Source organism: Phocoena sinus, chromosome 6, assembly GCF_008692025.1.
Source record: "Phocoena sinus isolate mPhoSin1 chromosome 6, mPhoSin1.pri, whole genome shotgun sequence".
NCBI classification, from domain to species: domain Eukaryota; kingdom Metazoa; phylum Chordata; class Mammalia; order Artiodactyla; family Phocoenidae; genus Phocoena; species Phocoena sinus.
In genome coordinates, this window is record NC_045768.1 from 7,972,702 (window position 1) to 7,985,878 (window position 13,177).

General features: G+C 53.8%; 1 protein-coding gene across 1 annotated transcript in view; it reads left to right on the forward strand.

Moving 5' to 3' along the window:
* The first annotated feature begins 685 nt into the window (after positions 1-685).
* Positions 686-13,177, forward strand: part of SH2D3C (SH2 domain containing 3C) — a 31,697-nt gene continuing 19,205 nt past the window's right edge. The window contains 3 exon segments of the mRNA XM_032635868.1: positions 686-824; positions 2,859-2,992; positions 2,994-3,337. Coding sequence (XP_032491759.1) covers positions 788-824; positions 2,859-2,992; positions 2,994-3,337 — 515 coding nt within the window. The 5' untranslated portion in view covers positions 686-787.

Consider the following 13,177-nt stretch of genomic DNA (forward strand, 5'->3'; position numbering starts at 1 on the left):
ACCTGGGGCAATCCTTCTGCCTGTCTGTGCCTCGGTTTTCCTATCTTTGTACAATGGGGTGGTGGACTAAATTATCGCCATGTCCCTGCTAGCTTGAAAAGGAATGTAGTGGGCACTGATTCTGTGCCAGGCTTTGCACCAAGCACTGGATTCTGTGAGGTGGGCATTGCAAATACCCCCTACTCACAGAGAGGAAACTGAGGCTCTGGGAGGTGAGTCCCCTAGTGCAGGATCACACAGTGACAAAGCAGCCAGCCAAGACTTGAATTTGGGTCTGGGGGGTCCCAGAGCCCACAGGCCAAACCATGGCACTCTCCTATCCACTGCTGCCAGTGCATCCTCCAGCACTGAGGCTTAGAATAAAACCCCCTGCCCTCAGGTCTGACTCCCTGCACCCTCCCAGCCTGCGGGCCAGACCCCCTGATAGCTGTTGGCAGGTCCCCAGAGGCCCCCAGCCCAGTGGGCTCTGTTCCCAGAGTCTGTGGTTTATTTCCCAGACCTTCCAGATCTCACGCGCTTGCGGTCTGTCCCCTGCCTCCCCGAGGCCGAGGCCAAGGAGGAGGCCCACAGGGGCCGGGACTGGGGGAGGCCCCTGCCTCCGCCCCCTGCAGAGAGGATGGGGAGGGTGGGGCTGTGGGAGTTTCACTGGTTTAAAAATACACAGAGGAAGCGAGTGAGAGGGCGCGAGAAAGGGGAAGGGGAGGTGAGGGAGGCATCTCAACGTTGATGTCCAGAGCTTCGAGTGGCCACTTGCCTTCCAGCCGGGGGCTTTGCACGACTTGCCAAGATGACGGAGGGGACCAAGAAGGCCAGCAAAAAGTTCAGTGAGTGCAGGGTGCCGTTTGCACTGTCCTTCATCCCTCTGTCTGTCCGTCCATCTCAGCCTCTCTGTATTTGCTTCTTCATCACTCTACCTCGTTTCTGTTTTTCTTTCTGTCCATCTCTGCCTCTCTCCAGAGGCCTCTGCTTCTGAGTTTCCAGTTGCCATCTCTCCATCACTGGCCCGGTATCTCTCTCTCTCCAGCTGGTTAGGCTCTCCATCTCTGTTCTTCTCTTGTCTGTCTCTGCCCGTCTCTACTTCTCTGTCTCTCCCCACCCCAACTCTCAGTCTCTCCATTCGTCTGCGTGTCCTCTGGCTCCCTTTGACCTCATGGCTGGGCCAGGGAAGACCTCCACGCAGTCCACCCCCTGCCTCTGGGCCTGGTTCACATGGGGTCTCAGGCTGGGAGTTGCTGTGGCTGAGGCAGGGGGAGGGGTGTGTGCCATGAGATCCTGTCCCATGTCCCCGTAAGCAGTGACGCTGGGACCCAGAGCAACCAGTGAGGGGCCACACCCACCCATCACTTCTCCCCCAGGTTGGTGATCCCTTCCTGGTGCCAGCAAACTTCAGTTTCCCCTGATTCTTCTGATCTGACAGCACAGGAGGGTGGACAGGGCAAGGATTATGACAGATGAAAAGACTGAGACCAAGACACTTGCCTGAGGTCATATGGGGCTACTGAGCAGGCTCAATCTCAAGTTCCTGGACTCTGGGCCTCAGTTTCCCCTCCCTGCCCCACTACTGTTTCCTCCAGACCCCCAGTCCCCAGGGGACAAAACAAGCAGTGCTGAGAAAGAAGGCAGTCGTTGGCACAATTTCTGCCCCACGGCAATAGCTTCTAAGAGCAGAGCCTCAGCATCTTCTGACAGCATTTGTCAGGAGGCAGAGAATAAGACCAAGTGAGGGGGAGGGCAGGACTGGGAGGAAAGCCCCAGAAACACTGACCCAGCAATCCAGAGCCCTGGGCCCTTGTCCAGGCTCAGCCTTGCTTCGTGACCCTGGGCAAGCCTTCCCCTCTCTGGGCCTCAGTTTTCTGTTCTGGTCAGATGGGGGCGTCCCACCGATATATTCCATCATGGTTGTGAGGACCTGAGGAGGCACAGGATGCCGAGGAAGTGGCAAATGCCAGGGTTTTTCCTTTTTGCTTATCTGGAGGCTGTAGTGAAGTCAGTCAGATGGTGGTGGTTGCGAGGAAGGGCAGTCTCACAGCTGGGACGGGGGAGGAGGGAACTCACATGCACCCCCGCGGAAACGAGGAGATGGTATCACCCGAGCACTGCTGCCTGAGTCCCAACACCAGGCTCAGCTGACAGGAAGGACGGAACCGCAGGGAGTGGGACCCTCAGGCTCCCGACAACCCCCTTCTCATTTCACCCTCACCTCAGGGGCACAGAGCCTCATTCAAACGCCCCCTGCCCACCCCAACACACACGTCTCTCACACACACACACACACACACACACACGCTTCGCCTCCCGCTGTGTGACCTCAGGCAGGTCATGTCACAGCTCTGAACCTCAATTTCCTCATCTGGAAAATGGGGGATTAAACTTGTGTCATGGAGTTGTGTTGAGAATTCAGTGAAGTAATTAATGCATGTAGCATGTTTGACAAATGCAGAGGCATTTATTGTGATCATCATCACCTTCATTACTTCTTATGGAGGTTACTCTGTGTGTCAGCTACCATGCTAAGCATGTTATTTACATGCTGAGTTCATGCTTTTCTTCAGTTCTCCCATTGCCCATAGGAGACGGGTACTATAATCTCTATTTTACTGTTGGGAGAATGAGGTTCACAGAGGACAAGTGACTTGCCTAAGGTCACACGGCTAGGATGTGGAATTCAAGGGATTCAAGCCCAGGGCTCTGCAATTCCAGAGCTGCCATATTATACCATAACAGTTAGAGGGGGTGTCAGTGAAACTCCTAACCCTCCTTGGACCGTCAATGAGTGGAACTGCGCAGACATTTTATTGTTATTATTATTAGTGCTGTGCAATATCATTAACTTCTTTCCCTCCCCTTCCCACTGCCAGAGTTCTTCAAGTTCAAGGGCTTTGGGAGTCTCTCCAACCTTCCTCGGTCCTTCACTCTGAGACGATCTTTGGCCTCCACCAGCATCCGGACCCATCTGGAGGCTGACACCTTTGACGCCACACAGGATGACATGGGTGACAGTCCCCAAGAGCCCCCCGGCCTATGCCCGCTCCAGCGACATGTACAGCCACATGGGCACCATGCCTCGCCCCAGCATCAAGAAGGTTCAGGACCAACAGGCCACCCAGGAGGCCCAGGAGGTTGGCCCTGAGCCCCATGTGGTGCCCCGAGGGCTGCCTGACCCCTCAGGCTTGGAGGCAGCCAAGAAGGTGGTGGTGGGGACCGATGCCGCCGTGGAGGACACCCCAGCAGTGGGACCCAGCCCTTCAGCAGTGGAAGTGGGCCCCATGAGGAAACCTGAGGACCCCAGTGCAGACACAGAAGAGGAGCGAGACCCCAGGAACGTGGTCTCAGAAAGGTAGGTGCCCATCAGGGGAGGGTGAGGGCAGGACCTGCGGGGATGGTGTCTCCAGCCTCCTACCAGTAGATCCTGGAGAGGACCCCCCAACACACACATCTGAGTAGAAACAAAACAAAACACACACACACAAACATACCTACACATTAACCAAGTGCTTACTATAGACCAGGCACTGTACTTAGCCCTTCACTTGTAATTAATTCTCAGGAAAAAAACAAAAACAAAAACAAACAGGGAAAAAACAAACAAACCCAGGGAGAAGATACTGTTATTTCCATATGACAGAAGAAGAAACTGAGATTCAGAGAGGGAATGTCATCTGCCCCAGTCAGGGTGCACATCTAGCAAATGACAAGCTTAGGACTTGAACTAAGACCCACCCCCGCCCCCCACGCCCACCCCAACTCCAAAGCCCTAGGCAGCCTCCAGCATGGGCCCTCAGCTACTGGGTGGATCCAAGCCCAATCACTGGATCCCTGCCCTGGGGCCCACACCCGAATCACCACCTTTAATTCTGCTGGACAGCATTGCTCCCCTTGATCTAGAAGACCACTTGTTAACTAACTTGGTTACAGCGTGTGTTGAGTTGATACAAAAATACAGATAGTGATGAAAAACTACAAATAGCTCTCATTTAGTCAGTACCCATTTTACTGGGTGTCAAAACAAATGTTACTCACTGAACACTCTGCAAAAGATTGTACTATTACCTGCCCCCTCCGCCCCCCGCCAATCTTACAGATGGGGAAACTGAGACTCAGCCAAGGTTGCAGAGCTGGGATTTGAGCAGGAAGCTGCCTGTCTCCAGTGGCTGCACACTTATCCCCCACATTGTACCCACCATCTTCTAAGCCCTACAGCCATGTACTTCAACGCCCTTGGGAGACCCCCTCAGCCCCCACCAAAGGAGTCCCTGGCTTTTCTTTTCTTTTTTTCCAGTTTATTTCTTTTTTTTTATTTCTTTTTTTATACAGCGGGTTCTTAGTTATCTATTTTATACGTATTAGTGTATATATGTTAATCCCAATCTCTCAATTCATCCCACCACCACCCCTGCACCCCCAGTCCCTTGCTTTTCAACCTTCAGAGCCTTTGTCTAAACCATACTCGTCAGATGTACCTATTGAAATAAAGAGGGGGAAAAAATCTGAGCAAAAGTAACTCTAGGGTTGGTTCTGGAACCTCTCTTGAGTGACTGTGCCCTGAGACACCAAGCACAGCTTCTGTTTGCTGGGGTAATTGGTCCTTCAGTGGGGAGCAGGACCTTGTAAAGCTGCAGAGTGAATCCGGTCCAGACGCTGCCTCTTACTGACTGCATGACCTTGGACAAGTCTGTTCCCTTCCCCAAGCCTCACTCTTCTCATCTGATAAATGGGCACAACGATAGCACCTACCTTGTAGGGTTGTGGTGAGAATTCAAGAGTAACATACTTGTAAAATCTTAGCACAGCGCCTGACACACCACAAACAACTCGGTAAATGGGAGTGCTTACGTTTATGATGAATAAAACAAATGCTTTTCCACCATCTCTGGCTGCTCCAGGCTGCCTTCTCTTGCCATCCCCTCTTAAATTCGGCCTCATTCGGGTGTGGAGCAAGGATTGTATGCAGGATAGCGGGCCTCGTAACTCCGGGGGCGTTCTGAGGTAACCAAAGTCTTAGAAGCCAGCTGAGGGTTTGCTGAAGCGGGGCGGGGCGGGGCGGGGGTGGTGAATGGGCGTGTGCAGGGGGCGTGGCCTTCCCATGCAGCGCAGGGACTGTTGGGGAAGCTGGCCTCGGAGTGGGGCGGGGCGAGGCGGAGGGGGTGTGCTCGGGGGCGTGTCCTTCCCGCTCCGACCTGACAGATGGGGTAGAGGGCGGAGCGAGACAGCAGGCGGAGGGCGTGTCCGAGGCGGGGCGTGTCCTTCCCGGAGGGAGAAGTAGGCGGTGGAGCGCGCCCAGGGAGGGCAGAGGGGCGTGTCCGAGGCGTGGCCTACAGTCCAGGCTCCTCCCCAGGAGTCCTGCTCTAGGCTCTGCAGCTCCGTATCCTGAGAAAGGCGGGAGCCGTCGGGCAGAGGAGGTCCACGGGTTGCAGGCCGCGAAGACAGGGAACTATGACTGCGGTGGGCCGAAGGTGCCCCGCACTGGGACCCAGAGGGTGAGTGACCGAGCTGGGACCGAGGAGGGCCGCCGCCCGGAACGGGAGTTGTCTGAGGGGGAAATCCGTGCCCCTGGGGCAGCTGACAAACCTGGGTGTGAGTTTAACATCAGGGACTTTTAAACTTTCTTTTGGTGTAACTCTATCCCCAGCCTCTCCCGGCACAGGTTGGGCATCTTCTGGTCACAACAGTACCAGAAGAGAGGCACTATTACGATCTCCAGTTTTCAGATGAGGAAAGAGAGGTTTACTTGCCCAGTTTGACACAACTAGTGAAAGTCAGAGCTAGGGTTTAATTCCACCTTCCTGGACCAGGCCCTCAACGACTAGGCAACCCATTCCCCTCCAGCAGGTATTGAGACACCTTGAGAATGCCAAGTCTAGGACCCAGCCTTCCTCCTCTGTGGGCAGAGATGGTCCTGGCAGTGCCTCTGGCATCAGGCCTGGCTTAGAGCTAAAAGGAAATAGGGAGACTCTCCCTTCCCCGCCTTATCATCTGGAGTGTCCAGGGGTCCTGAGGGGGGTGGGGTTAGCAGATCAGATTGAGCCCTTTCCTGGTGCCCTGGGACCCAGTGTCCCACCTGCTCTCCAGGCCAAGTAGGAGTCCAGGAATTGTTGAACATTTCTTCTAGGAGCCTGTGAAGCCCAGATCTGTGCTGGAGTCAGGCGACCTGCTTTGCCTGTGTGATCTCAGGCTTGTCCTGCCCTACTCTGGGCCTCAATCTCCCCAACAGCCAAGATGGGCCTGGGATGGTCTCTGAGGATCCATCCAGCTTGGGAACAAGGGCATTTGAGAACTGCCACTGAGTAAGACTGGGAGCCTCATCCCTGAGTGTCCCAAGGGGGTCATCCCAGTGGCTGTTCAGGGAGCAGCGTAAGCTGGGGAAGACGTGTCCCTCCCCTACCCCCTGGGAAGCAGGTTGCACCTGGAGCAAAAGGAAGGAAGGGGAAGAGGTGAGGCTGCAGGAGTTTCCTGGTGCCCTGTTCCCTGCTGAGATCATGGGGGATGCAGAGGAAGGAGGGAGGAGGGGCCGATAGAAGGGGAATGAAGGGCATTTAGCTCCCAAAAAGGAGAGCACCAGCCCAGTCTGCTCCCATCCCCTGGCACCCTTAGCCTTCTGCAGGGAAATAGTGGGTCCAGAGAGCCCTGACACTCTACCTTCAGTCCATGTTATAGAGGAGGAAGCAGAGTCTCAGAGAGGGAAGGGAGGTCCCCCAACACCCCACACCCACACACACACATAGGAATTGTCAGGCCAGGGTCCCACCAGAGGACAACTGGCTGGCCCTGCTGGAACACTCAATGGGTGCCATCTACCACATTTTACCAGCGAGGAGACTGAGGTTCAGAGAGAGAAAGGGACTTTCCTGGGGTCACAGAGAGATTAAGTGTCAGAGCCTAGATTTGATTCCGTCTTGACCAACTCCCAAGCCCAAGCACTTAACCACTAGGCCACATTTCACCTCCTGCAAGTAAAAATCTCAGAGCTGTCTCTACCATTACTTCAAATGACTTCCCATACCCCCCTGAAAAGGCGGTAATAGGAGCCCATTTTTCAGATGAAGACATCGAGGTTTTGTGAGGTTAACAACTTGCTTCAGATGACACAGTTGAGTTGGAATTTCATTCATTTTAATAGTTACTGAGATGCAGCTATTCCTAGACATTCTTCTAGGTTCTAGGGAGACAGCAGTGAGCACAGCAGACAAAACCCTGCTCTCAAGGATCCCCCATTCCAGTGTGGGGGAGACAGATGATAAACAAGATAATGAGTTACCCGGTCAGCCAGAAGAGAAAAGCACTACGGAGAAAGATTCAAATCAAGTAGGGGAACTGGTCTTGGAGGGTAGTGGCTGGTGGTAGCAATTTAGGAAGGTTAGCCAGGAAAAAAGTCTCAGTGAGAAACTGATGTTTGAGCAAAGGAGATGAGGGAACAGACCCTCTTTTTTTTTTTTAGTTGAAATATAGTTGATATGCAATATTATATTAGTTTCCAGTGTACTGGGAACAAACCATCTTGATATCTGGGGAAGGGTATACTAGGTCGAAGGAATAGCAGGTACGAAGGCCCTGAGGTGGGAGCATCCTTGGCACGTTTGAGGAGCAGCAGAGAGCAAGGTGGGGGCTGGGGAGAGGAGTGGTGGAAATGAGGCCAGAAAGGAAATGGGTTCAGATAAGTGAGGCCTGGAAGGCCCGGCAAGGACCTGGCTTTGACTCTGAGCGAGTTGCAGCCGTTGCTGGCCTCAAGCAGAGGAAGGCCCCACTCTGACTTATGTTTTACGAGGACTTCTCCTTTAAGGAGGATTTGACCGCAGTCCTACTCATTGTAAAGTGTCTCACCTGAACATCCTTTCCTGCCTCCCAGAGACCCAGACCCCTCCACTCCACTTCCAGGGCTGTTCAGAAGGAAACTGAGACGTGGAGAAGGGAGCACCCCGGCCGGGGGCACCCTGTGTTGCCCGTGCCCCAGCCCTGGTGCCAGGCATTGAGAACAGGCCAAGACCCCCGTCCCCACCCCCCCACCATTTCCTTTCGGAATGTTGATTCCTGTCCAAGAATTCCCAACACTCCCCAGAGTCCCACGACCCTCTCGGCCCTGCAAAGTGACGTCAGCTGCCGGGCATCTGGTAGTGATTACCCACGGGGGGGGGGGGGGGGGGGGGGGGGGGCTGTGGTGGGCTCAGCCCATTCAGCCTCCTCAGACTCTGGGCGGCTGGTCCTTGTCTTCCAAAGGGGCCCAGCTGCTCCTGGCTCTCATTTCCTGTGGAGACTTTCTCATAGCCCTTGAGACCCCCAGACGCCTGAGGCTGTGGGAACTGCGCTGGCTCAGGAAGGATGGATGGTCCCCCCACCAACCCCAGCTGGAGCCACATCCCCTCAAACCCTTAGCGGACTCTGTTTACAGAATGCTGGACGTATGTGGCGTGAGAGCTGGGGAAGAAAGGGGTCGGCTACGTCAGCGGCTCAGAGGCCCACTGCTGACTGTCTTTACAACATTGAGAAACCCCCTTCCCCTCTCTGACCCTCAGTTTCCCCATCTGTAAATTGGGGACAATAACAGCACCTGCCTCACAGGGTCATCGTGAGGACTAGACAAAGTAGAGCATTTAACCTGGACCTGGCCCGAGGAAGTACCGGTACACAGGATGCTCAGGCGATCACCACACCCATTTGTAGAAGAGGAAACTGAGGCCCAACAAGGGGGATTCGCCCAGGGTCACACAGCCTCCTCCCTCCCAGCTGAGGGCCCTCTTCAGAGCCCCTGAGGGTCTTTCCCCTGTCCATGCCCACTTCATTTCCTCTTCCTCATGTTGATTCTGGGTTCCTGGTCTGGTTGGAATATTCTTTTTCTTCACTTTCCCCTCCCCAGTGTCCCGCATCTCCATCCAGGAGCAGTCCCCATCATCTGGGGGAGCCTGCCTCGGGCAAGGAATAAAGCAGAGCCAAGCCAGGTCTCGTCTGAGCAGCTCTGTGCCTTGCTATAAAGCGGGGCTTCTGCACAGGCATTCAGTCGTCTTCCCCATTTGCTCGTCTCCAGCAGCTGTTAAGTCTCAGCAGCTCTTGGGACTCAGACTCCTCAGCTCTGCCCTGGGATGAGCGACCCCTGATCTGTCCTCTCCTCACAGAGCTGGGACCCTTCCTGAGCTCTGCTGGGGAGCTCACCCCTGTCAAGAAGACTGAGGGCGCAGAATGGCGGAGAGGAGGAAGGACGTCTCCAGGACGGTGGTGGCCCATCGTACAGGAGCGGGGCAGGGCAGAGGCTAAAGCCAAGGGCCTTCCTGGCAGGGAATCCCAAAGGCCTCTTGGCTGGGTGTCCCCAGAGAGATGGGGCTTTCCACCCCAGCTGTCCCTTCTCAGGGTCTTTAAGGACTAAGGAGCGTAGAGCAGGGTTGCTTCTCTGCCCCGGGTGAGTGAAAGTCGGAATGAAGGAGGGAGGGTATCTTCAACCCAACCCCCCGGGAGGAGCAGGATGGGAGATTTCATTTGGGGGGGGGTGGTGCTGGGGCAACGAGAGGAACCACAGGGGCTAAGGAACCTTCCACCTTTCCTTCTCATAGGATCCTTGCAGCCCCTCTGGGAAGACAGTTAGAATATGCCCATTTCACAGATGAGGAAGTTGAAGCTCAGAGAGGGGAGGGCAGGGGGAAAGCTGGGAAGCATGAGGCAGACGTTGGGGAAAGCTCCACTCAAGGCCATATGACCACACCCCAGGGAGCAAAGTGGGGGACAGACAGAGGGCAGCGAGGCTGCAGGGCTCTGTAGGGCAAGGCTGCCTGTGGTGAGGGAGGGCCAAGGTGGAACAGGATGGCAGCCTCTCCTCCAGGGTCCCTGGGGGAGCCTCGCCCTTCCCTCCTGGCCAGGATGGAGACCCTGAAAGTAAAGCTCAGACCGAAACCTGCACTGGGGAAATAAAGGATAATGGACTCTAATGACTGATCATTAATTCAATTAATTAAGCTAATGTATGCAATAAGTGGTACTAGTTATAAGAACAAATCAGCTAATGCAGGCAATGAAAGGGGTTGGTTATTTAAATAATTAATGCAGCTGATTAGTGGAACTGATTTAGCTCAGTTGTCACTATTATTTATTAATTGATTTCACCACTAATATTAGAGAGGAAGTGCCTTTTAAATCCATAAAATAAGAAATTAATTAATTAATTAATGGAGCTGAGTTTTTTATTTTTTTTAAAATACAGTATTTCAGTTTTATTTTATTATTTTTAACTATTTATTTATTTATTTATTTTTGGCTGCGTTGGGTCTTCGTTGCTGTGTGCGGGCTTTCTCTAGTTGCTGTGAGCAGGGGGTACTCTTCGTTGCGCAGGCTTCTCATTGCAGTGGCTTCTCTTGTTGCGGAGCGCGGGCTCTAGGCACACGGGCTTTAGTAGTTGTGGCTCGCGGGCTCAGTAGTTGTGGCACGTAGGCTGTAGAGTGCAGGCTCAGTAGTTGTGGCACACGGGCGTAGTTGCTCTGCGGCATGTGGGATCTTCCCAGACCAAGGCTCGAACCCGTGTCCCCTACACTGGCAGGCGGGTTCTTAACCACTGGGCCACCAGGGAAGCCTGGAGCTGAGTTTTTTACGATGGAAGCTTTGATTCCTGGATTTGATCATTACAAAGGGAGAGAGAACATTCTAGAAGTCTCCAAGCAAACTGAGATCTGCAGGCTGAGTAGGGATTACTCTGACTCTAAGGGAGAGAATTCCTCTAGGCAGAAGGAATATCACGTGCAAAGGTCCTGAGGCTGGAGCGGGTAGAGCTCTTTGGAGGAAGTGTGAAGCCTCAGTGCATGGAGGACCCTAAGGAAGAGAGGAGGGGTGGCTGGCAGGGGCTGGGTCACAGTGGGCCGACCCATGAGAACTAGAGTTTGCCCTCAGGATTGCAGGGGCTGCTGTGACATTTATTCATTCAAAAACATCTTTACAGGGGCTTCCCTGGTGGTCCAGTGTTTAACACATCGTGCTTCCACTGCAGGGGACACAGGTTCGATCCCTGGTCAGGGAACTAAGATCCCACATGCCACGCAGTGTGACCAAAAAATACAAAACAGAGCAAAACATATTTATAGGGTGCCTGGCACCATTCTAAGCAGAACCCAACCCCTGCCCTTGTGGAGCTGATGTTCTGGTGAGAGGAGATAGTGCATGGCAAGTCAGATGAAGTGCTACGGAGAAGGACGAAGGCAGGGGAGGTGGGGAGCATTGAGAGGCTACACTTCACTTCCAGATGGGCGGCCAGGGAAGGCCTCACTGAGGAGGGACATTTTGGTAAAAACCTGAAGGAGGGAAAGGCGGGAGCTCAGTGGATATCTGGAGGGAAAGTATTCTCGCAGAGGGAACAGAAAGTGCAAAGGCCCTGAGGTGGGAACAAAAGGCAGCAAGAAGCCCAGCCTGGCTGGGGCAGCGTGAGTGAGGGGAGTGTGGTCAGAGCCAGTGTGTGAAGGCTGTTATGAGGACTTCAGCTTTTTAAAAATATATATATTTATTTATTTATTTTTGGCTGCGTTGGGTCTTTGTTGCTGCACGTGGGCTTTCTCTAGTCGCAGCCAGTGGAGGCTACTCTTTGTTGCGGTACGTGGGCTTCTCATTGCGGTGGCTTCTCTTATTGTGGAGCACGGACTCTAGGCACACGGGCTCAGTAGTTGTGCCTCACGGGCTCAGTAGTTGTGGCTCGCGGCTCTAGAGTGCAGGCTCAGTAGCTGTGGCACACAGGCTTAGTTTCTCCGCAGCATGTGGGATCTTCCCAGACCAGGGCTCGAACCTGTGTCCCCTGCACTGGCAGGCAGATTCTTAACCACTGTGCCACCAGGGAAGTCCCCAGGACTTCAGCTCTTACTCTGAGTGAAACTGGGGCTCACTCCAGTGGGCTGGAGCAGAGGAAAGTCTTAAGCTGACTCATTTTAATAGGATTGCTCTGGCTGCTGCGGGGAGAACAAGTCAGAGGGACACAGATGCAGGCTGGGAGGCAGTGATGAGGTGGTGGCCATAGTCTGGGCAAATGATGTCAGTGGGTGGTGAGCCAACATGGTCACCTTATGTCTTAGGAATCCTGGAGTGTTGTAGGGGGGCAGGGAGAGGTGATGGGTGCTGGTGGTGGCTCCAGGCCCTCAGCTTCCTGGGCCTGGGCCTCTGCCTGAGCACCCCCACTGGCTCTGGCCACCTCAGCCCACCTGCTCCTTGGGGCAGGCGCCCCCTCCCCAAGGTTCTGCTCCTGCCCAGAGTGTGAGGGGAAGTGGACAGGAAGCAGGAGGAAGTGCTAGGTAATCCCAGTGTCCTGGCCAATCTGTTCCCAGCAGTGGGAGGATTTCCGGGCCTAAATGGCCGGAAACACTGGGATGGGACACCTCACCCAGGAAGAGCAGGGTGGTGAGAGGGGGAGGGGTCTGTACTCCACCCCACTCCCAACTCGGCTGTTCAGAGAGAACCCAAACACCTTTGGGAGCCTGCTGGGGCCAGGCTGCAGCTTGAGGGACTATGGTTAGAGGTCAGCAAGGACTTTGCAGGAAGGAAGGCTAGCACCAGGGACTCTGGAATGTCAGAACAGGGAGGACTGTCGGACAGCATCTCAATGAGGAACCCCTGGCCTCAGGGGGAAACCCTGCATGGAATTCTGCCCTGGAAACATATACTCCACCCACAGTTTTTGTTTTGTCTTGTTTTTAGCTCAGCTGTTTTTGTTTTAAATTTATTTTATTAGATTTATCACATTTAAATTTAAATTTGGTGCTTCTGTATTTGAGGAAGCAGTTCCCTGATGTTTGACTTTCCTCCCTGTTTTGCAGATGGCAATACTGAGGCCTGTGCCAGCCAGAGAACCAGGGCCCAGCCTGACAGAATTAATAATAACAATAGTGATGAATACTGGTTGAGGGAATTAATAATAACAACAGTGGTGAATACTGGTTGAGGGTTTACTGTTCATACATTCCTTAAGCAATAAAGAGTTCTTGAGCTCCTACCATGTGCCAGGCACCGTGGTGGGGGCTCACCTGTGAGCTATCTATATAAAGTTAGTGCCCCAGGGGAGGCGTCAGGTAACTGAGTCAACAAATAAATGTAAAGTGATTGTTTCAGGCAGAGATTGAGGAAAAGAAAGCAGGGTTGAGGACAGAGAGTGAGGGACAAGGGACTATTCTTGGCAGGGTGGTCAGGAAAGGCTTCTCTGGTTGGGGACATTAAGCAGAGCACTAAATAA